The 25,744-nt window shown below is 48.2% G+C and overlaps 1 protein-coding gene across 17 annotated transcripts in view; it reads right to left on the reverse strand.

Annotated features, from left to right (window-relative positions):
- Nucleotides 1-25,744, reverse strand: part of LOC138516734 (alpha-adducin-like) — a 1,748,171-nt gene that overhangs the window by 610,391 nt on the left and 1,112,036 nt on the right. For all 17 annotated transcript variants that reach the window (XM_069632094.1, XM_069632098.1, XM_069632088.1 and 14 more), the window contains exon 12: nucleotides 3,546-3,647. In XM_069632094.1, coding sequence (XP_069488195.1) covers nucleotides 3,546-3,647 — 102 coding nt within the window. The remainder of the gene's footprint in view (nucleotides 1-3,545; nucleotides 3,648-25,744) is intronic.

The raw sequence follows: 25,744 nt of genomic DNA on the forward strand, positions 1-25,744 counted from the left end.
CGGTTAATGAGGGATTGGTGGATAGTTCTGTCACTATTTGGAAAGGGTACAAAACGGTTCTCTGGGGGGAGGTGATCTCACGGGTTGTGGCTCAGGGAAAAAATGTGCTGGAGGTGGATCTAGTTGCTTCAGTGGTACCTGGAGGCATATAGCAAATTGTGGACAGCCCAGGAAACACTCCAAAATGTGGCACTAGATAATGACAAGCAGGCACACTGGCTCAAGCGTAGCCAGATTCATGAAGCAGGGGCTAAGGTGTGCCTGGAGCGAAGGGAAAGGGGCAGTCGGCATGTAAGAGCTTTGCAGCGCACTACAGGTGGGGCTTTGACTGAGGACACCGGTTTACCTTTTTTACTTCTTGCAGGCGTTCGCAGGGTATTACGGGTCCCTATAAAGTGCCTCGCCGAACCACATAACGGGAGGGAGGGCCTGTGGTGGTGGAGCCAGTGGTTCTACCGCAATTGACATCTCAGCAGTGGGAGGGATTGGAAGCAGACATATCGGAGGAGGAAACAGCAGCTGCCATCTGCAGTCTGGGAAGTTCCCAGGTCCGAACGGCTTCCCAGTGGAAGTCTGGAAGAGAAAGGGAGCTGCAGTGGTTGGGCCACTCCATCGGCTATTCCTGCACAGCAGGCACGATGGTAAACTACCCGAGGATCTGTGGAAGATGAGTATCGTGGTTCTTTCCAAGCCGGATAAGGCACTGGAATGTTGTGCTTCTTACAGACCAATCTCGCATATTAGCAAGAGTCCAGGCAAATCGCCTGCTGAGGGTCAGAGTGCCAGATCCACCAGATCAATGTGGGTTTATGCCATCTAAGTCTACTCGCATGAACTTATGCAAGGTACAATTGTCTTTGGGGCAGGCCTCCAGTATACTGGGTCCGCTGGCTCTGCTATCAGTGGATTTTGAAAAGGCATTTGACTCGGTACACTGGGATTCGTTGTGGGGAATGATGGTAAGTATGGGTTTTGGGGAAACTTTCTGGGATGAGTGCGCCCACTATATAAGTCGCCAGTGGCTGAAGTATGGGTAACTGGTTCCACTCAGGACATTTCCCCTTGGGCTGGGAAACGGGACAGGGCTGTCCGCTTTCCGCTTTGCTCTTCACTCTAGCAGTGGAGCCGCTCTCAGTGATGCTCCTGGAAAGAACAGAATGGGAGGGCTTTTGGTGGCCTTGGGGAGGTGAAGAAAGAATCTCTCTATACGCAGATGACCTGTTGATTTATAGGGGGAAACCACCAGTGTCCTTCCCCGCAGTGATGAAGATACTGAGCGATTTCCAGGGGGTCCATGGCCTTAAGGTCAACTGGCAGAAACAAGTCATTTTCCCCATGCAGGGCGGGGATGCGACGCTCCCACGGGAATGCTCCTATAAAATGTGTCTATGACTGGTTTCCGGTAACTGGGAATTCAACTAGGCGAACACCTCTCACAGTTTCTCGATCCAAATTTGCACCCGATAATGTATACATTTAAACTGGAGGTCACGCATTGGCAGTCCCTCCCACTGAGTTTGTTGGGCAGGGCAGCACTGTTCAGAATGATATTCCTGCCCAAGTTTCTATACATATTGCAGAATGCCCCACACCTGGTTCCCAGGAGGTTGTTTGGAGGGATTGAAGGAACCCGAAGGGAGCTTCTGGGGGGTTGGGGGGGTGGGGGAGGCAGGCAGGCCGGCTCGTATTGTCCTTAAGACTCTCCAGCAGTCAGTCTGGGAGGGGCTGGGGGAGGATTGTCTTACACAGCCTGCAACAATACTAATGGGTAGTGCAGTTGTGTGTCGTTAACGACTAGCTACACGAAGTCCCTGGGTTGCCTCATATTGCAGCATAAAAGTGTTGGCTGGGGGGATGGAGGGGAAGACTGCGGTTCAGGTACTTTATGGAAAGAAAAGGGGACGGGCAGGGCTCCTGTCTATGACATGTGCAGTAGGTATGGACTGAGACGCACACACATATTGACTGGCGGGGGAGGGGGACCAACGCTAAGCCAACCCCTATGGAGTAATGCACATCTCCCCAAGCTCCTCAGGATAGGCCACTTCAGGAACTGGGAGAGCCATGCGATCCGGCACCTGAGGGAATCTCTCTCCCATTTGAATCTCTGCAGGACAAATTTGCCCTTGGGGGTGGGGAGCGCTTTGCGTACATACAATTGTTGCATGCATTAAGATCCCAGTTTCCTGTTCTGAGTGAAGTCAAACAGTGCTCTCCACTGGAGGCAAATCTATTACCAGCCCGAATTGAGACGAAGAACACGTACACAATGTACCAAGTAATTTATGCTTACGGGGCCCAGGAATTGTCCCGTCTAAGGGGCAGGTGGGAGACGTATGTAGGCCCCATAGAAACTGAGGAATGGGTGGAGGCCCTGATGTTCCCACTAGAGATCGGTATGTCCGCCAGGCTTTTGACTTATACAGTATAAAATACTTCATAGGGTCTATTATTCCCATACCACGCTATGCGAGGGGGGAGATGTGCGGACGACGACTGCTGTCTAATGAATGGAAGGTCTGGGAGTATGTTTTATCACACCCTGTGGGACCATCCTCAGGCTCAATTAGTGTGGGGGAAATGTATAAGTAAATTGTCAAATGTACTAAAATTGGAGGTCCTTAGAGGCCCGAAATGCGTTCTACCTGTGATATGGGGACAGAGGGGCTTAGTAAGTACGAGAAGATATTTGTGGCGGTTGCTTTACTCAAGAAAGTTATTTCCTCGCTGTGGGGGTTCACGGACCGCTCCCAGATGTCCTGCTGGTTAGCCGAGATGGACAGATGTAAGCTCTGGAACAAAGGGTGTACCATGCAAGGGGATGACCTGCAAAGTTTTTGAAAGTCTGGGGAAAATGGGGGAGGTGGTAGTGAGCTGTCGGATACTGTGGGACTCGGATGCTAGCTGGACTACCGGTAGTAAGCCCAACAATTTTCAATCTGCTCCTCTGTTATTATGTCAAGCGATGTTGGTTATGTTTATTGCGTTTATTTCTTTTTCTTGATGAAAACAAAAAATGTTTACAAAAATAAAAAGGTCCTTGACCGACTGGTTGGGTTCCCCTCTTGAGTCTCGGACATTGCATTTGGACAGCAGGCCTCCATCTCTGCCTTGAGACCTGCGACTAGGTTCGAGCCTTGAGGCAGGTCAAACCCACATAGGAATGCTAGACTTTCCTCAGTGCACATTTTGGGAAGTTCGAGCACCCCTACACTGTACTACCATGAGCTACATAAAAAAAAGCCATTGTCTCAATCAGAATCACTCAGTTTCACTGAAGACGCTCACTTAAGACAACTAAAGATTTTAATGTAAGAGTTATATTTTGTTAACATTCTTAATACTATTTTCACACTTTACGGGAACATCAAAGAAAATATATCCTTTACCGCAAGACTGTCAGTCTTGAAACCAAAACAGTAAATATTGCATTGTGAAGAGACTAAGTATTTGAAACAACTCGGATACACATTTATTAACTAAAGAAATGTCACTCTGACAAATACATTTGTAATAGCAAATGGACATTAAAAAAAAAAACTCACCTTGTTCCTCATTTCCTGGACCTCCTTCGGATTGGTGTTCAATGGAACAAATAGGTTAGGGACAGCAGAGGTGGCAGTTCTATGCCCATCCTCTTTAGTCCACTGTAATATTAAGAAAAGTTGGAAAGTCAGCCAAACCTCAAATTAAGACTTCATGTAAAAACATACATCAGAATTGATCATGCATTTGGATATAAATCAAAGACAAAGGACTGAACCAATGATTAAACATGTATTTAGATCTATGCGAACTTCCAGTTAATTCTTGTGTCAATATTGTAAATTAAACTTTAGAAATAATCATGCTTTTTAAATGTGAGAAATCCAATGTGATTAGATAAACTAAACACACGAACTATCTTAATAAAATGCACCTTTAATATAACTGATGGTAATTAATCATGTCATTCATAAACCATGAAAAATCATTGATTCACTGCTCCAAACATTAGAGCCAATTGAAAGCATAAGATGACAAGACAATGGAAAGCAATGTGATGGGACTAATCATGTGTAATGGATAAACTCTGTACTGTGAGGCAGGAGTGGGCATCACCAAAGTTTGTGTTAAAATAAACAGTACAGCTTCGGAATGTAGTATTTTCATGGAGTCAATGGGCCAAATTCAGCATTGCTGCTCCAGGTTTTGCACAGCTGCAGGAACACTGTACATACACTACCGTGAATCACCACAGGAAAATAAGTACTTTTCACGCCAGCCAGAGCCATAGACATAAATGCACAATGGTGCAAGGGATTTTATCTTCATGGGGGAAATTGCGGCATCAATGGTCAAACAGCAACCTAGCAGACGTTTGGTGATGTCGAATATTTTATATAACTTGCAGTTGTGAGGGTGACAAAAATAACCCAGAACAGAAACTTGAAGCGCTTCATGACTTCTTTTGTATAGTTTGCTTTATACAGTCAGTGCATCATAGGGAAACCTCTACTCAGCATAGTTCCCTTCAACGTTAGAAAATTCTGCCAACTTGAATTGCCAGTTCACAAATAGGAACCAATCAGTGAACAAGATACACTGAGCATTAAAACAAGCCTGCTGCAGGAAGCAATGCTGTTGTGCTTTTCCTGCCATTTACAGATTACAATATAGCCAAAACTTGTCAAACCTTAATAAGCAAAAGAATTAAAGTATGTTTTGCAACTGTAAAAAGGTAAAAAAATGGAATGAACATGGAGCTATGGTATACTCACTGATTCTAATCTTCCGAGATACAATTTACCACTCCAGCCTTTCATTAAAGATAATTTTTACAGTCAAAACATTAACATGTTTAATGGAGGACAAGCCTTGAATTGTCACAAATCCTTAAAAAAGGCATACATTTCAGAACAATAAATTACCCTTCAAAATACACTTTTTCCATCTTTTTAACAATCACTTTAAAACGGTAAGAAAATGTTCATTCAAAAATGAAGATAATATCCTGCGGTTTGTGCAAAGTATGTGTATGGGACCCATCATGTCCTGTATGCCATTTATACATTTTGAACATGAAAAAACTGGCGAACAAGCCATTTGAATGGCAAGGAGTTAACAATTGTAGAGGATGGACAGAATTTAACTTGAGATGATTAGTAGGGCATATTAAAATGGCTATGGACTCAGGCCGGTGGAAGGAATTTTGATACCCTAGGCAAACCCTGTCAGATTGGCCGCCTCACCCTGCCCCTTTCTGGGTCCTAACCGTTTTCAACCAACCGTCTCCATTTTGTTACCAATTGCTGCAACCTATTGCATTACCTTCACCCAACACATTGCTCACGTCTTTTGCTGTGTATGGATTCCAATACACTTTCCTCACATTAAACTGCAAGAGCAGCACTAGCATGTCGCTGGTACACTGTATCCAGGCAGGCCTGCTGCCTTGTGAAGGGTCTGGCATGCGGTTGTTGGTAAGCTGCACACATGCTCGCAGCCTGTGATGGCAGGTTGAAAATGATCCTAAGAGATGGCCAGGAACAGCAACCGAGAGCTAATCACTTGTGCAGGGTTATTATTCAAAGGGACTCTTTCACAGTCATGGAGCGTTCATGTCAGTGTTACATTCATTGTACACAGGGATGCACACATCAGGATTTGCTTGTATTGATGACGGATATGGCTGATAAAAGTAAACACAGTCTGGCTTTCTTTTTTGCGTTTTCACTTTCGAGGCTCTGTTGTACGAAGAGATTTCCAGCACTTTGGCATGAATATAACAAAGCAAAACAGTAACAGTGACCGTGTTAGTGTCATGATGTCCCCTTAAATAGGCTACCTTGCACAATGTCACGGGTCTCTTTAAGGGCGAGACACGCTCCTGGCAGTAAGCGGGAGTGAGGGAAGGAAGGGGAGGAGACTTTAAGGGAAGGGCAGTTCTTCCTTGTAGATTAATAAAGAAAGATGTGTATGAGAATCCTCTGGTGTCGCGTCCTTCTTTACTGTGCCCGACTCAGGGAGAACAACTGGTGACGAGACTACTTCCAGTGCACTGTAGTCCAGCGGGCCAGCCTGTGATCCAACTGGACACGCTCACACACCTGAGGTGATCCCACCTCCTCCACTCCGTCCCATGAGCCTGCCAGGGAACCCACTGGGCCCGCTCTCCTCCCAGAGGCAGCCCCACGTCCTCCATATGCCCGACAGGAGGCGGCGGTACAGCAGCCTACCCACCGTTCGAGTTACGCTTGATCCCGGGCTCACAGCGCTTCCACACCCAAGGGGCAGTCCACATCCAAAGGTGATCCTGCCGAAGTGTACACGGCCCCTATCATGTTCCATTTTGTCACGCGTCAATCTGCCAGTGGCCCGGAGCCATGTGTCAGCTGAAAGCTGCAACGGATGCACACAAGAAACGACCAGTAAGTGCGACCAGCGCTGCACGCAGTGCTCTCACACTAACAACGCTCCTGCAAACTACCCAGCCTGCCACCACAACAACAACAAAGAGGCGCAGACACATCACAGGCAGCGAACCACGCCCTTGTAACCACAAAGAGCCAACCTACTGGCACCAAAGTCTCACCACAGACACTCCCCACTTTGAAAACAACCTAAAGCACACGCTGCGGTGCACGAAGGCGCACCTCCAACGCTGAACCCCCCCTGACAACTCAGGAAAGGCGTCACCACCAATAACGACGCCAGCCACTACTCAGACTACAGATAGGTGGCCAACACCACGACTCAGGCATCTGCCATCATGAGCAACCCCGGAATGCTGCCTGCCACTCCCATGTCCAAGGCAGCCCTACCTTCGGTTGCCACTCTCGTTCACCATGACACTCAAGCTGATAAAGCCTGAGGTGGATCGAATTGATGGAAGACTTCATCCACTTCGTGAGGGCGGCGGGCGAGGAGAATTCTCCAACCACACATGACATATACAACAATTTAGTGGGCAAGCAAGATCAAGACCACTGTCAAGATCATCCCTCCGGAAGATCAGACGGATTTCACCTTGCTGATAAACTCCCTCAACAGAAAACTTCTCATCAAACCCAATAGAGACTACGAAAAGTACATGTTCAACCAGTGCATACAGAGAACTGAAGAGACGGTTGACGGATATATTACCCGACTGAGTGAAGAGTGCCCATTGCTAGTTCCACGCATTCTCTGTCGATGAAGCTATCTGGCTGCGTGTAATTGAAGGGTGCCTATCGCCTGCCCTCAGGAAACTACTGAAAAAAAAACTATCCATCGACAAAGTGAGCGAGATGGCGAGGATTTTTGAGAGGGTGGACGCACAAGCAGTCTCCATGACAGGGAGCCCAAACACGAAACATGACAAAAGTGAAACCGATGATGTCATCCAACCAGCACCGCAATGGCAGGGAGACCAGGGAGCAAAGCCCTTCAGGATGACGGACCAGATGGGCCCCAGGCCACAGAGACAATACTACAGGTGAAGAATGATGCTACCACACTCAGGGACCTACCCAGCTCTGTCGCAAAGGTGCACAAACTGCGGCAGGGAAGGACATTTCCAATTGGTCTGCAGGGAAGGAAGGCCGTTCCCAACCCCACAGCTGACCACCAAAGCCACCAAAAGCATATAGACACCCTCCCACCCCCACAAGGTGCCGCCTACCAAAACAGGCCCCGTTATCAAGGGCAGCGGCGATATGTGAGGACTGTGGAGGAGGTCCACCCACAAGACTACGACCATCCCTATGACCATTTTGACCAATACCCCCGATTCGGGGAGGAGTATGACGAACCACCAACCTCATACCAGAACTACGATGACCACCAGCAAGCTGCTGCTTACAGAGGAAGAGAAGACTATGACCAAGGCTAGAGAGATGAATATGTCAACCTTAATCAAGACGACCACGAAGTGAGGGAGGCACCCAGGATTGCAACAAACGGTTCTGTTTTCTGATTGACTCCAGAGCCACAGTCAATATCACGGGTGAACAGGAATTCCTCCAGATGCCTGAGAGACCAGAACTTGAGAAAGCCTACTTGAGAATTTTCCAATGGGGAGCAAGCCTATCCCTACAGTCCATTGGGTGTTTCAGAAAACGGCTTACACACAACGGACAAACGCTGGACACTGCAATCCACGTCATCTGCAGTCCGACCAAAGGACGCTGCCCTCCTCCAGTTACCACACAGCAAATGGCCTGGGTCTCTTTGATATCCACCTTCGGGAAGGCAAAGTGATCGGGTCATCTGCATCAGCAGATAACCAAGAACACATATACACTATCAACACAACCCTGAGCCAGACAATCCCTGTCACGAAGGAGACAATCCTGGCCAGATTTCCGTAACTATGCAAAGGGCTGGGGAAACGCAGAGATGCACCCATCAAACTACACATTGCAACATCTGTCAGGCCAGTGCCCCAGCACCCCAGCAGGGCGGGGTTCCACCTACAAGAGGCAGTCTCGGAAGAACTTGACCAGCTATTATAAGACGGCGTCATCGAACCAGTGACGGGCCCCACTCCATGGGTCTACCCTTGGTTGTCGTACCTAAAGAAGGTGGGTGCCTACGCTTATGCGTGGACAGGAGGATGGCCAACACAGCCATACAAAGGGAACACCACCAAGAAGGTCTTTTCCGCTACAGATGCCTACATTTCGGCATTTTGTCTGCTGCCGACATTTTCCAAGAAGCCCCAAGACAGATAATCAGGCCGATCAACGGCGGACTTAACTACAGCAATGACATCCTTGTGTTTAGCAAATCAAAGGAAGATCGCGACACAGCCCTGCTGGCGACATGCGCAGGCCTAAACAAGGCCGGACTCGCACAACCTAGAACAGTGCAGGTCCAGCAAAAGGAAAGTGAAATGTTTTGGCCACAACTTTTCGGACAATGGCATGGCCCCTGATCCTGACAAGGTAAGCACCATTACCAGCTTGCAGGCACCGACGCAAGCAGCAGATGTAAGGTCGTTCTTCGGCAAGGAAGGCTACTGTGCATGCTATATACCAAACTATGCGCCCCTAACCGAGCCCCTGAGAAGGTTGCTGCAGAAAGACTCCACTTTCGCCTGGTCCAGTGACTGTCAGAGGGCCTTCGATTCCATTAAGACACCACTAGCGGAAGCAAGCACTAGCGGAAGCACGCCACCTGGCATACTTCGACCCTAAATGGCATACGGAAATCACAGTCGCGCCAGCCCACTGGGACTTGGAGCCATTTTAGCACAGACAAGCAGAGTCGACACACACACACACCCCAGGCACATCGTTGCCTATGCAAGACGAGCCCGTCGGTCACAGAAGCCGCGTATTCGCAGGCCAAAAAATAAAGCATGGCAGCTGTATGGGCTTGTGAATACTTCCACAATTTTATCATTGGAAAAAAGTTCACATTCACAGACCATCAGGCGTTGCTATCACTCTTTGGCAATCTTTGCACGAAAATGGCACCCAGGATTGAGAGGTGGGGTATCAGACTGCAGGAGTACGACTACTCCATCGTCCACAGGCCGGGAGGTGATCAAAATCCAGCAGACTACCGCTCCTGCCACCCGACTGGGGCGCCAGCTACCTGCAGGGGTAATACGGAATACATTAATTACGTGGGTGCCAACGCCCTACCTCCTGCAATCTCGCTCGAAGCTGTTGCTGCAGCATCCACGGCCGACCCGTCCATGCATGGCTCTGGCCATCAGCCTCACCAATAACAAATGGAGAGACTATCAACGCACAATCCTAAACTACCTGGGGGTGATAAAGAAGAAGTAGAAAGACTAGCAAGAGTACACACTGAATTGGCAGTCAAGGACCACTCCCTCTTATTAAGAGAATGCTGAATAATCATCCCTGCAACACTCCGAGCCGAGGTCACCAAAACGGTGCATGAAGGACACTGCGGTGCAGACAACATGAAACAACAGTTGCGATGTCATGTATGGTTTCCCTTCGAGTCACTCATAGACAGCTGGGTCAAGAACTGCCTGCCATGTCAATGCACAGCACAAGTCCTCATTCTATTACAGCCGACCCACATACCGGACCAGCCATGGGATAGAGTAGCCGTCGATTTCTATGGTCCATTAGAATTGGGTGAATACCTGCTGCTATTCATTGATGAATACTCATGATTACGGATTGGCAAAAAGGTGACAACAGCATACCCCCAAGTGGCTGCGACATTTGATGAAGTACTCAGCGAGTGGGGCATCAAATCGCACAACAGTCAGCATCACCCCCAGATGGCCACAGGCCAACAGAATGGCTGAACGCTTCATGGCCTCCATTAAAAAGACAGTTCAGAGACCTCGCATAGAAGCCACCAACCCACATCAATCACTGTGTAGACTACTGCAAGACACCCGCTGAGTTGATGATGCGGTACCAAGTTCGCACTCGCATCGTGAGGCACCCCAGTGCACCAGAGGAAACGGACACAGGCGTCATAAGGAGGTACACTGAGCGGAAAGAACAAACAAAAATAGACTCAGATATGAGAAGAGGAGCAGTGCACAAGGACTTCCAAGTCGGACACAAGGTCCTCGTCCAACAAACCATGACAAAGAAAACCGATGCGAGATACTTGCAGAAACCACTATACGTGGTAACCACTCAAGACTCAGAGCGGGAAGTCACGAGAAACAGCTTGCAGTTCAAACACCGTAAACGGGAAGGACAGGAACTACCACCGCCGGAACCAGTCCCAGAACAGAGGGAACAGCGGGATGACTTGTGGAGCACCCATGAGCATGACCGACACCTCCTGCAGAACACACTTGCGATACCAGAACGGAATCAGGCGGGAGGGGTGCACGCCCCCACGTACAATCAAAAGACCTGCACGGCTGGTGGAAGAATGTTAAGTCTGATGTTAGGACATTTGTCCGGGGGTGAAGTCACGGGTCTCTGCACCTTTAAGGGCGAGACATGCTCCTGGCGCGAAGCAAAGGAAGGGGAGGAGCCTGGGAGGGAAGGGCAGTTCCTCCTTGTAGATTAATAGAGAAAGACATGTATGAGAATCCTTCGGTGTCGCGTCCTTCTTTACAGTGCCCGACTCAGGGATAACACACACCAGTACTGGAGAAAGTTTGATGAGCCATTACTCCTCACAGTCCCCAACTCCCCTTTTTCTTTATTAAGCAAGAACAACAAGTTACTTAACAACTGGTAACGTTCTTTCGACTGGATGTTCCTCCACCGTATTCCTCATCTTTGACATGTAATGTCCACTGCTTGGCTGCTTCGGAAATTTTTCGGCAGAGGGTGCCCTCCTTTGATGGCGTCGGGTCGATGTCCCTCTGAGGCCTCCATCGAGGGTGACGTCATTGGATGTTCTAAGTAGCACGCACAGCGTCTGTAGCCTCAGTTCATGCGTTTTCCCTCCTCTCAGCGTGTAGGCCAAGTGCCCACAACTAGCATTGACTGCCTTCAGCCTAGTTGGAACGAAAGCTGCAACAGCACGGTCAGCCAATCGTCCAGGTAGGGGTAGACGAGAACCGCCCTCTCTCCTGAGATGCGCTGCCACCACCACCATGAGCTTGGTGAAGACCCTTGGGTGGAGGTCAACCCGAATGGCAGGACCCGAAACTGATAGTGTGAGCCAACTGCGGACCTCAGTTATTTTCTGTGCTTGAGATGGATCGGCACATGAAAATAAGCATCCTGCAGGTCCAATGACACCAACCAATCCTGAAGCTGGAGGGCCTGAAGGATCTGAGAAAGTGACCATCTTGAACTTGTCCTTCCTGAGGAACTTGTTCAAGCACCGTAAGTCCAAGATGGGTCTCAGTCCCCCGTCCTTGGCAATCATAAAAATATGGGTAATACCAACCCTTGTTCCTCTCCGCCACAGGCACTGTTTCTATAGCGCCTTTCTCCAGCAGGGTAAATATTTCCTGCACAAGGAGTGGTTCTGGAATCTTCAAAGTGTCTTTCCCCGGTGGATTGTCGTGAGGCTGTCGTAGAAAACGAAGGCAGTAGCCGTGGGCTATTGTTTCCAGAGCCCAAGCATCTGAATTAATGGCTTGCCATTCTTCTAGATGCTGAGACAGCCTCCCCCCTACCGGCGAACAGTGACTCAAGGCGTCTGAGTGGTTTTGAAGCGGCTGCTGCAGCGCCTTATGGCAAAGAGGCTGCTGCTTGAGTGGCTTTGGCACCCTTACCTCATCCACCACGAGGAAACTTACGTTGGCCCCTTTGACTGGCCATTCCTCTCACCCTTCCAAATGAACTAGAAGCTAAAGCATCCACCCCTCCATTGTTGTCCCCTACGACAAAAGGGTTGAGTTTGCCTAACAGCAGCGCCCAAAGACTTGGCAACTGCTTTCGAAGTCTGCAACTTCTCAAGGCTCTTGTCAGCCTTGCTGCCAAACAGATGAGACCCGTCAAAGGGCAGGTTGAGAAGACGAGCTTGCACATCCGGGGCAAAACCAGACTTCAACTACGCAAACTTGCGCTTCACGGTGCTCGTAGCCATGGACCTGCTTACACTATCCGCAGTATCTAACCCAGACTAAAGGGATTCACACATGGCATCTTTGCCATCCTGAACAATAGCCAGAAAGCCATCCCTTTCGTCCATTTCGGGAATATGCTCAGCCGTCAACGAAATGCAATTCCACAGAGTGTGCAAAAACTTTGCTAAGGCACAAGTAGAGATGGCTGATTTTAACGCCATACTCCAAGCAGAAAACACCTTGTGTGCCCATCCATCCATACGCTTATCGTCCCTATCAGGAGGGATTGTAGGCTATGCCGCCTGCTTCGAGGTAGCCATAGCTGCCTGGATCACCAAACTCTCTGGAGTGGGGTGATTGGACAGGTAGCTGGGATCGCTACTGGAAGGGCAGTATTTCTTCATATGAGTATCCTCCAGGGCATCCCAATTTGCAGCCACCCTTTTCTGCAGAGCCATATGAAATGGCAACACTGAGTCGGTAGACGGACCCTGAACCAAAATATCCATAAAATCATCTTGCTCAAAGTGGACAGGAGTCCTGGACCAGCCCAGATACTCCACAACTCTAGACATGAGCCTTTGATACGAGGAGTCGCCGTGCTCCTCTGGGTCCGGCTTGCCAAACTCCAGCTCAAGGGAAGTTCAATACCATTGGCATTGTGCAAGGATTGACAAAGATCTTCCATCCCACTCTCCCTTCTGAAATGAGGCAATCAGGAGCATTAGGGGTCCCATACTGAAGACCAAAAGGGACAACATCCTCATTGGACTGTTCCTCTACCTCAGTCAGTGAGGGAACTAAAAAAATCTTTCCTTGGGAGAGGAGTGAACCTCTTATCAGCTACAGGCTTTAAAGACTTAGCAGCAGCCTTCCTCGGATGATCCACTTGCACAGGGACATTCACTGGCAAAATCGGCGTTGATGGCTCCAACAGAGTCGCAGTGGAGTCAACGGCATAGAGTGCCCAACCGGGGTTGAGGACCCAACAGGCGCACCCGACTGGCATGGCACCGATGCCTTCAAGGGCTTCGAGGGTGTCGAAGGTTTTGCCGGAGACGAAGACCTTGACTTGGCACGTCTCAAGTGATCTTTCGATGCCTTGTCCGAACGGGGCTGTGAAGGCTCCTGGTGTTTATGACGCTATTTACCCGGGCTCGAAGGCGTGCGAGTATCCTGTTGAGAACGTTCCTTGCCGGCTTTGACAGAAGGCGCAAGCGGAACAGTGCCATGTTTACCAAACATTTTCAACATCGCTACCCGGAAAGCATCCCACTCCGCCAGGGACGATGACTTGGACGGGCATACCATCCTTCCTGGGGAGGCGTCTGACGAAGATGACGAGGAAGGCGACCGATGGGGCAGTTTCCTGCAATGCCTCGACGAGGACGAGTGGCGGGAACCACTCCTAGAGCGTGACCGCTTGGACTTCTTCTGCCGAGGAGAGTCACCCCTCGACTCGTCTGTTGAAAGTCCAGTAGGCTGGGATTTACGGGGCTTGAATACCTTTCCGACCTTCAGTTTCCCCTTACGTTCCCTGCAAGGCCTCAGCACTGACACTTTGAGCAGTATCCGTATCGTCGCTCTCGCCGAGACACCACAGACCAATGCGTTGCAGATCCGTGATGACATCTTGGAGCCGCAGTCCTGACACTTCTTAAATCCAGACTTAGGGGCTGTCGGGGTAGAAGATGAAGACATAATCGGAACTACACAGTAAGCACGAGGCACGCAGAGTTTTATAACATCCGATGATGTAACCCTCGACGAAGGCTTTAGAGGGACATCGACCCGACACCATCGACGCAGGGCGCCCTCTGCCGAAAAATTTCCGAAGCAGCAGAGCTGTGGACATTACATGTCATAGATGAGGAATACGTTGGAGGACACATTCGAACTGTATTTCAAAGTGACCTACTTGAGCAGAGCTGTGATCGAGCAGTAATGAACTGCAGTTTCTCAAAACAACTTTTGCCACTGGTGCAGCCGGACTGATGGGCCAGAGGGCTGATTCAGATGACCTCAGGCGATATGGGGCTATTGGCTTGAGTCAAGCAAGCTCAAAGATATCCCAGGAGTGGATGCGTTTTGGGCAGGAAGTGGGTGGGAATGGCCTGGCCATAGGGATAAGCATGGCCTTAGGTGGTCTCTGGACTGCAAGCTCAAATGGGCCCAAGTGTCCCACACAGGCAGATATGGGGCAACTCGGCCCGCTCATGTTCTTCGCATTTGATGTAATCACTAAAACAGTGTCCGAGAATCAGGAAGACTCACCGGCATTGGGGATGTCGGCAAGGCCTCTGGAAAACGCTGGATACATTATTCTAGGTCCTGGCTCATTCAAGAAAAAGTGTTGGCCCAAGGAAGGAAACGGCAGCCATGTTTATTGATGGACCTTGGAAGGTTGTAAGGCGAAGTCGGTCCTGCTTGCATTAGTGCAACTGACCAGAAGGGTTTGCACTGCACATGGGCAGGACGTCTACAGCAGGCGTGTTAATAAAGTGAGCTAAGTTAACGCATAATATAGTGCACGCACCTCTGCAGACACTAGGTGCTATTTTTCACTGTTATAGTCAGTGCATGTAGATGAAGGGTATTAATGACAGTGCAAACCGAACTATGTTCTAAAGGTGTTTGCAGGGGACAAACTGACTTTCGTGTAGTGGAGTGTGAATGAGACACAGGAGAGGGCGCACATGAGCATCTTCAGTCTCCAAGTATTGCACATGCAGTGCAGCAGTGCACACAGGTACCAGTTCCTGTTATGGGGATTTGAAGGAGGAGGAGGGAGTGTGCGAAGGAAGCAGGGTTGGTGCCATCGAGGCAAGGCAGTATACAATTAGTGTTGAGTCCTCACCTGCATGACGGACTGTTCTCAGCACAGGTTCTAGCACAGCCAGGGCACAGCCAGTGCCCGGCCCGCTGCAGTCTGGATGAGTGGCCTATGCGACAAGGGCTGCTGCATGCCTGCAACCAGGGTGCACAGGCCACCACGTCTGATTGAGGGCCCGGATGGTTTTGAAGTTAACCGGCTCAGGGCAGGGGGCTCAGCCAGCCTGCACAGTGCACTGCAGCATTCACTGACAGACTCACACCATGACCATCACGACGATCAGTCGAGACTCGAGGGGGCACGTGTGGTGCTCAGTTCATGGCGTGCCACATTGAGTGCCAATGCGCTGGTGTCGTGCAAGCGCTGCCACGTCCATGCCACTCGTGACCCTGACACGACCCCAACCCTTTCAGCGCTGCCTCGTCTGCTGCGGCCAGCCTCCGCCTGCACACAGTATAACAGCGTGGCACCACACACCCATTACCAGGCTATACAAAACGACAACTTGTGTTTTAGGACACTGCGCCAACCTGCGCCCACAGCCGGCGTCTCTGTTCTTAGAACCTTATTTTCACATGAGCAAATAAACACTGCGCGGCCAGCTTTTACTAGATGCAACTCCAAGGATCGCAAATGAGGGCGGGAAGATGGTGCATTCGAGGAGGACCGGGGTCTTGGCAGGCCCGGTACATAGCACAGGCAAGGCAGTATACAATTAGCGTGGAGGTGTTAAAGCAGCTAACATTTTCCCATATAGGCAAGCGCCTAACCTTGCCTAGTGATGGCAACGGCCCTGTTGATGTTAAAACATGCTGGACCTATTTAGAAACCCCATAGAGACCTTTAGATCGTGTCTGATTAATACATCAGATTTCAGGAGTGCTCCACACTTTAGGTCAGTATGCATCTCCTTTGGACAACCCTAACAAACAATTGTAATTGAAAGCGCATTCACTGTAAACCGTCCTTTGCCCTTCCGTTTCCAAAAGGGCATGCATGCCTTAATGCTTCTGTGCAAGGCATTTTGGATTTACGCCAAGTATGATACCACAAGCTATTGGTCTTTTCAAATTAAAGAAGATTACATTTGCTACGATGCCTCATTCAAGCAACGACCAAAACGTTCTAACGCGCAAAGCTTGTACAGAACACAGTTTTGTGTTACAGCAGAAAATAAAGTCTGGGGAATTGCTTGAAACAAGGTAAAAAGTAATGAGAGAATGTTAAAGATCTCAGAAATAATCTCTTGAAGGGGTCCACTGCATTATATACAAACTCAAGATACAACAGAAGGCAATGAACATATTTATGAAATAGTTTTGCCCACTACCTCTGTATTCTCGTAACATTTAAACCGTATCCGAGTTAATGCGCATTAAGTCCCACCCTGGGACAGCAGAATGTTAAATCTGCATTGACCAGAAAATGGTGGAATACAAAAAGAGAGATGTGTAGAAGTGTATATATCAATCATACATTATATACCTGTAATCGTCTTTGATGCTTGTATCAGCTTGGACTCGCATGCTTTGCGTAGGCTGACATCTAGTGGTAGGTGCAGAGTATTGCATGACTTGTTTTCGAAGTTCAGAAAGGGACGTCGAATGGGCAAGTTTGTAATACTATCCCCAGTGTGACGTGTTTGTACCCATGGTCCTACACTAGTCGAGGTCCTGTTTTATTTCTGACGTGAGGGAGCATGAAGAGTATGCATAATGTGAGACACCCGAGGGAGTCCTCACACCTGCTCCTCTTGGATCTTCTTCTCAGGTGGCCAAGGAAAGGCCATCACTTTAAGATCCTGACCCTGGGGGTGGAGATGCGAGGGAGGAACACCTGGGTGGAACGTCCTTGGGGATAGGGGGAAGAAATCTGCAGGCGAGACATGGTATCCCCCCTTTTTCTGGTGAGAATCACCTTTACCCTACCCCTGACCTTGTGGGATGTTGTAGATCATCTCCCCTCATTTTTCCTCATTTAAACTAGGATAGTACTGGGACGAGAAAAGAGTAGTGAACATGAACAGCGAGAAAAAGGAATGATGAGTACTGTGAAGGTCAGGCAAGTCCCAATAACTGATCATGGAAGTAAAACTGAGTGTTCACGCCTGCAACCTGTTAAATGGCTGCAGGTGTATAAAGAGAGGCAGAGACAGCAAAGAGGGAGAACACCTGGGCCAGAGAGCGCGGAAAACCAAGACGGAGCAGGCAGCATGTGGGCCGGTGAAAAGGACGCAGAGAGAAGGAAAGCCAGGAAGATGCCGAGGCCCCCGTGGACTGCGAGAGGGTGTGGAGCTGGGCGAAAACCCATTGCTGAGTGTTCCCCGTTGGGAGTGGGGGACACAGACGCCACCGACAGCTGCAGGACCTACCGGAGAGAGGGAGCGCTGCTTGCCGTCAGAGTTCCTTGGGAGTGAACGAGGAGCGAGCGAGAACCCGCTAACGAGACCAGTGCACCCTGAGGAGCGGCCAGACACCAGTGAGTGACAGGGAAGGTTCACTCAACCCAGGGCGCTTCAGGGGCACGCTGTGGGTGACGGCGAAGGCCGAACAAACTGGAATACAAATCAAATGGTTCTGGAGACCGGAAAAGTAAATGATTGAATACTGAACAATTTACCAAGCATGAGATACATTTTCAATAATAAATAAGTGGGCTGGAAGATCAAAGATTCACTTTTGTATACCGAACAAGATGACAAGCAAGAATAAGTTTGAATGCCAAATTATAGAAAAGATAAGAGAATATCCTATGAACGAAACAAAAACGAAGAGCATTTGTGAACGAGACAAAGTTAAAGAAACAGCATTTGCAAACAAAGTGAAAAGTGCACAAAGCAAAACACTATTGGACATTGTGGAAGCAAGGTGGTAACCAGAAGAAATACCATGAGAAAGGTGTGTGAGAGTCGCATGTTGATAAAGGCAAGAGGCCATTAAAGTGCATCAGAAGAATATGTGCACTTATAACAGATACAGAAAGGAAACCTGTGTTGTTGAGGAAGTATATTGGAAAGTATGAACTGTTGTAAAGTGCCACAGGTTATCGGTTGCGTGACCTGTGATAGCGGATCGGGTTTGGTCCGACAACTGCGCCTAGACTGAGGAACCATTTCTTGGAGCGAACCAAGAAGAATCAAGAGGCTGAGGCTGGTCGGCCTGAAAGTTGTGCAAGTCATGGAAATGAAAGGTAAACCAACAAGTGGATTTAACTGAATTGGAAGCCTGGTAGAACAGTGTTGAACTTGGGGGAAGGAAACCCCGATACCATCTTGTGGAACTGTGTTGAACTTGGGGAAGAGAACCCAGAGACCATTTTGTTGGAGCGGTTTGAACTTTGGGAGAGGGGGCCAGAATAAGCTTGGAACTGGAAGAAACTAAGAACTTTAGTTTGAACACTAGTATAGTGCAGTTAGGCCTTTCGCCATTCTGACATTTGAGTTAATAAAGACCTTTTGTTCGAACTTTTAATCTGTTGTCTCGGTCTTGATTCATGATACCTCACAAGTACAGGAAAAGGAGTGAGGTTTCTATTTACCTTCCGGTGCAAGAGACGAGGAAGGGTGAGCGCATGTGAATCTAAACAGATACAAGCGTCAGAAAGCCAATTACATGTATGTAATATATGGCTTGTGGATCTGCGTAGAATCACATGCTTTGCATAGACTAGCGAGCAGTGCCTGGAGAAGGTGGTGTGTTAGAAGGTACAGCGGTAAAACTAGGTCTTAACACTGCCTGGCTCACCTCTGAATCACTTTTTGAATGTGCATCCAAGTAGTAATGCTGTGTGAAGGTGTAAAAAGAACTCCAAGTAGCTAGTTTGCAAATAGCATCCAAGGGCACAATTGCAATAATAGCTAGAGTTGCCCTGGTACCTCGTATTGAGTGTTCCTTTAGTGTGAATGGCAATGTTCTTTTGGCAGAAAATAACAGATTTGGATGCATTTTACAATCCATTTTGAAACTGCAGTCCCCTTCTCTTCCAGTGGCGTGCGAAAAAAAATAATGTATCGGTTTTTCTTACTGGTTTTGTTTAAGAAATACATTACTGCCCTACTGACGTCTAGTGTATGCAGGCTTCCCTCTGCTGAATTTTGTGGATTTTGGAAGAAAGCTAAAAGTTCTATGGATTGACATGGAACTTTGAAATACATTTAGGAGAGAAATGAGGATGTGTACATAACACAACTTTGTCCTTGTGAATAATAACATACGGATCTTGAACTGAGAGAGCTTGCAGTTCACCGACTCTTATTCAAGTGATAACTACAAGAAAAGCAGTTTTATAAGTGAGATGCCAAAGAATGGTTTTATGCATTGGCTTAAAAGGGGACCACCATGAGTTCTGTAAAGCCATTTAGATCTCAACTAGGAGTTGTATTTGAAATTGGAGGATAGTCTTTTAATCCCGCCCATAAAGCCTTCAACTACTGGAACCTTCCACCATGATACTTTACTTTGAGAGGTGGTATATGCTGAAAGTGCCACTAGATGAACTTTAAAAGAATTAAAGACAAATCCTGAGCCCAGAAGATAAAGCAGATAGTGCCCTATATGTGAAGGTGAGCAGCCAATAGGGTTGATGCTGTGTGTGTTGCCCCATAAAACAAAGTGTTTCTACTTGTTAAAATAGCAGTGTATTGTGTTGAGTTTACGCGCCTCCTTTAAGATGTCCAGACATATTTGGGGTAGGTTTAAAATGTCCAAACCATATGACTTTAGGAGCCAAGCTCAGTGTCTGTGGACATGGATGGATTGTTGTCCCCAGATGAAGGGATAGCATGTTGTAAGGACATGGTAGTTTGACTGGCGGGCAAAGTGACATTTTCAACAGGTGTGAGCACCATGTCTGACGTGTCTACATTGCCGCTATTAGGATCACCATGGCATGTTCCTGATGCAATTGGTAGATTTTGTTTAGAAGTGGTGATGGGGGTGTGTGTTTGGGGGTGGGGGGTAAGCGTATGCAAACCTTTCTGACCAATTCATCCAGAGCACGCTCTCTTGGACCCTGTCTGGGGATACCTGGATGCATGGTCTTGGCATTGTAAGGTCTCTTGCGTTACAATGAGATCTATGTCTGGATGGACCCAGTTTTTGAATATGTTGTGTAGAAGGTCTGCGTGTAGCCGTCATTCGAGCTTTGAGGCTAGTTGTATGTTTCTGCTGAGCACACTTGCTAGACAGTTGTGTTCTCTCGAAACATGTGACAGGACCACCAGTTTTGTTTGAGGACCCAATTCCAGATGTTCTTGGCTAGTTTGGACAGACCTGGAGAGTCTGTCCCACCCTGTTTATTTATGTAATACATTGTTGTAGTGTTGTCTGTCAGGCCTAGGACTGTTTTCCCTGCTAGCTGGTGTTGATAAGCTTGCAAAGCTTTGACTATCGCTAGTAGGTCACATGGTAGCAACAGTAAAGACAGACACGTGATCACAGTTCAAGGGTGTTTATTAAACACCTAATCTTAATCTAGGATGGGAGCAAGCCACAACCATCAAATAATAAGGCAGTCCTAGTGGCGTCTTGTCAAATAAAAAGGGCCTATACTAAAAAGAACTATTGCCAATCCTTACGGCTAAGTTACAAAATAGTGTGGGATAATGTTCACCAGAAAAGAAAGAAGTGTTCACAAAATGATAAATCAGGATGGTATAGAGCTGGGGTCCCCCTTTCCTCCCGTGTATAGCACAGGACAGGGTGGGACTCCTGACCACGACAAACACCAGGGCTTCTCCGGCATGAGGTTACAGTTTCTTTCAGCGATATCAGGACCTTCTGTGGCCAAGTCTCTTTCATACAAAGTCTCTTGCCTCTGATGGTCTGATGTGTCAAAAATAACAAAACAAAAGTTCCTTTCCGTAATCTTTTACGTTGGGTGAGGACTTCACCCCTGGATCCCCCTCAACTGGGCTCTGATCCTCTCTTAATGTTAGCCTCCCTCCGTCGGGTTCACTACGGCCAGATACACAGTTCCTTTTGCTTTATCATAATGCAGGACTCACTTCCCTTAGTCTTACTCCTGGCATCCCTCTGTTGGGTTCACATAGCCATTCTGAACAGTTCATGATGTTATCATCTCATCAGAAAGCAGGGTTCCCTTTCTCTAGCGTTCTTTCAGCATCCCTCCGTTGGGGTCACACTTGCCACAGTGCATAAGAAAATCACTCTAGACCCGCTATGTTCACTTTTTTACCTAGGTCCGGGTTATAGGCCCCAGTCAGGCTTTCCTTAAGGCACCAGCCAGGATTCACGCAGTTCTATTAACAAAGTTCTCAGGGTTGTAACTGGTCACCCTAATTCGTAGGCATCCCTCAGCCGAATTCACATTTATCCCCAGTAAAACAATTCACTTTGTCAGACTTTCTCAATCTCAGGGTCTCAATCTTCTGGGCGCAGACCCCCAGGCCCCATACTTCTGGGCTCAGACCTTCTCGCAATGCTTTAAGGGTCTCCATCTGCCGGGTGCGGAACCTTCTTCAGTTTTACAAACAAAGAAAACTGGTTTGGACTTCCAGTGCCAGAATGCACTACAGTATATTTTGCTCCTGCTTCCAAGCTCCCCAAAACGGCAGCCCATGGCTTTGGGAGCTGCAGGAGTCTCAATGGGGATGTGTCCTGCGGTCAGGGCCTCATCGCCTGCTCCTTAGACCTGGGCTTGACTGCTGGGCCCAGGAAAGGAACACTGGTGTGGCACAGCCAGGCGATCCAAGGTGCCCCTGGTTTTGCCTCCTGGAGGTACAGGTCTCTCCCCTGACTGCAGCCTCTCCTGCATTCAACGGTCCAGTGTGGTGGTTCCCTCCTCCCCCAGGTCTCCCAGGGTCTGTGCAGCTCAACTGCTCTTCCTCTGCCATCTCAACACCTTCCAGCATCCCCATCTCGCTCATGTGCTCTCCTGCTCCACCTTTTATACTTCCTGGGAGTCTCAAGTGGAGTCAGGTGTGGGTAGTTAGAAAAGGAAGCCTGACCTTGCCTCATTAGCAGGACACTCCAGTCTTAGTATGGCATAGTCTTTCTTCTGTCTTAGTGGTGTTGTGCATGATCTTCGTGCTTTCAGCTCCCCTCTTCCTTGTATGTGTTTGTAGAGAAAGACAGTGTGGCGGGATTGTGGGAGTTGTGGTTTTTCTAATTAAGTAGGGTTTTGGCCAAATAAACAGGGTGAGTGTGCGACGGTAAATAAATGTGTTGGTGTGGTTTTACAGAAAGGTATAGGGGACATAATGTAACTGGTTTGACAATTTTCTATTTCAACTGAAGGAATGTCGGGTAGGGGCATATCTGAGGAAGAGGGATAGTCCTGTGGTTGTAATACATGAGATGCTAATTGCAATAATTTCTCATGGTTCTCCCACGCGTCCTTTCTGAGTTTGTACTTGTTGGAATTTGGGCCGTCGGGGTACCAGGACAGGATTTAGAATAACCTAAAAGGTCGAAAGGGGGGGAATACTGCACCTCGCCATCGGATGTCTCAGCCCCAATCCGCGAGGACACCTCTCCCAGGTGCTCCTCCCATACTCTTCCACCCCCAGGGTCTGGGATCCAAGGGAGATGGCTGTGCCCTGGCCACTTGAGTAAGAGATCCCCAGGGTTCAGACAGTGAAACTCCTTCAGGTCTCTCACAGTAGCTGCAGAAGGTTGATATGTTTATTCGACATTGCTTGCATCCACATGCTGGGTGCGGGTTGACGGAGAAAGTGCGTTCATCAGCCTGATCATGATGCGTCTGTTATTAGAATGGCTTCTAATGCGGGATTGGTAAAGGACTTGCCCTTTAAAGCTTGCAACCGTTGTTCCACCAAATACTCTTGCATTGGATGCAGGCACAATCATTTGTGGCACAAGATAGATGCAGGTAGCCATCATTCCGGGAAGATGCGTGGCCTTTTGTACGGTTATTTGATGACCAGCTGCTCGATACTGTGGAACTTGAAATAGCATGTTTTGAACTCTCTTGTTGGAGGGGAAGTCTAGAGTGTCCTCCGTTTGAATTATTGCTCCTAAAAACGGTTTTACTTGACTGGGAACGAGACTATTTTTTCTTGCTTATTGAGAAACCCAACTGAAATAGCAGATTGATTGTTTGAGTGTTCCATTGACACAGTTGAGGTGTGTCCCCTGTTAATAGCCAGTCGTCTAGATAAGGGTACACTGGAATGGACTGTGCACAGGTGGGCTGCAACCACTGCGAGCACTTTTGTAAATACCCTTGCCGCTGAGGCTATGCCGGAGGGAAGTACTCTGAATTGGTAGTGAATTGACTACTTTGGTATTTCCTGTGCGCTGGCAACATGGAAATATGAAAGTATTGTGACTAATCTCCAGATGTCGTCCCTTCTCCCACAGGGGGAGCCCCTTCTCATGAGGCCATGGAGGTGAGGCTGCTACCCAATAGTCCCCCTGGGGGTGGTACTCAGGGGGTGAATCTCATGGGGAGGGATCCCCGATGGGATGAGGGACAACTACCTGGAAAAAAGCGGTATTCCAACACTCCACCACAGCCTCACTCGCCTCTCTATCATCTCCATGTCACCCTTACACCCCACACTTCCATGTATGTGCATAAGATAGAAAACATATCCTCCTTGAGAAGTACTGAGATGAGGGACCTGCTTGAAACGTACCTTAAGAATGTACATAGTACTTGGACAAAGAAGAAAGAGATATATCAAAGGGAGATTCCCGAGATAAGTAACTGGGATGAGGAGGAGGTGCAGAGCCATGAAGAGTACTCCTAAGAACAACCATGAGCATTCTAGTGATTATGGTTACTCATTCGTCCAAGTAGAATAGAAAAGGAAGAGGGAATCAGGAAGAAGGAGTCGAGTCCTCCCTGGAGGAGCCACGAGAGATAAAACAGTTCAGGAGAGAGGAACGCTGACCGGAGACGCTGAGGCAGGAGCAAGAAGGTCCAGAGTCGGTCGTGAGCAGAAGGACTGCTAAGGAAACCAAGAAAGGAAAGCTTCTGGTGTTCCTGAACAGTGGGAATCATGGGAAGGAAGAGCCATGCTGCCCAAACAAGAACTATCGCTGTGAATCCGCCGCAGAGCATGGAAGTGCAACGAAGATCTGGGAAGCCTCACAGCTGACCACAGGCTAAGGAAGATCCCCATATCCATTGCGGACTACGAAGAGGCACAGAAAAAAATTATGCATGTCCAGTGGGGAGAGAGAAGTCAAGAACACAGGGTCTGGGACCGGACAGATGGAAAAGAACTCTGTTACACTTTTGAGCTCTACAATAGTACTTGGCAGGAGAGTGAACCAATGTCCATCAGCGAAACCAAACAAGAAAGGAGAGTCACTGACGGCCATCCATTACAGAAAGTATTTAAGAGTATTGTGGCGAGCAATAAAGGGGGGTCTGGGACCCCGAAGAGAAGAAAGAGGAAGAATTGGGAGAAGGCCAATACCTGGCAGGAAAGTGAACCAAGTATAGGGGAAGCCCGGGAAAAAGGGAAAGACTTCTTCCATGGTGCATCTTCAGGGAGTATGCCAGGTCTGCCCTACACAAGCTCGTGGGTCATATGGAACATACAAATAAAGCCTGAGAAATGCTAGGGGAATGGAGTCATTCCCCCTGATGTTGATGAACATTGTGAAAGAAGTCAAGCGATGGGAGTCATTCTCATGCCACTGTGAAAAGCCTAAGGAAGGTCAGTGGAGGGGAATCACCTCACCCTGGTGTCTGAACATGGTCAGAGAAGCCAAGGGAAGGGAGTCATTTCCTTGGCAGTACAAGGAACCCAAGAAACATCAGGGGAGGGTAGTCATTCCCCCTGACTGTCAATTGCACAGTATAGGGCGGTAGAAGGAGGTTTTTCATCCTGGCACTGTGAAAAGTACTGAGAAAGGTTAGGGGGAGAGGGAGTCATCCCCACTAACACTGAAGATAAAAGACTTTCTTTTCTGTGTACACTGGCGTAGTACCATTTCAAGAAAGCTTTGAGACATTTGGTTTTGACCTATTGGAAGAACTTTTCTTGTTTCATCACCCGAAAGTGAACTTTGGTTTACCATCCATACGAAAAGAAGCCATTCTTCAGGAGCAAAAGGATCATCACTTTACTTAGTTAGATTTACAGTGGACTATTTTATTTTTGATGGACATCCTGACGAAGTCCTTAATATTTGGTTGAGACAGGGAATCCCCTCTTGGTAATAGTGACAGGTAGGGTTTAAGTTATACTTCTACAGTATGCATCTTTCATGTCAAACGCTGCCATGTAATCCCCACTTTTTAGAAGTGAAATTAGCTTGTGCAGCGTTGTAATCCTGAATTTTTGTGGTTTGACGCACATATTTGCAGGACACTGGTCTAATACAGGGCGCGTAGTTAAATCCTTTTTTGGTACAAGGAAGTATAATTAATAAATACCTTAATTTACCTCTTGAAGTGGAACCAGCTTTCTTGCTCCCTTTGTAAAAGAGTTTGAATTTCCGCCTGTAGTATCAAGCAATGGTCTTTGCGAC

The sequence above is a fragment of the Ambystoma mexicanum genome, chromosome 6q (assembly GCF_040938575.1).
Source record: "Ambystoma mexicanum isolate Mex_15411 chromosome 6q, UKY_AmexF1_1, whole genome shotgun sequence".
Lineage (NCBI taxonomy): Eukaryota > Metazoa > Chordata > Amphibia > Caudata > Ambystomatidae > Ambystoma > Ambystoma mexicanum.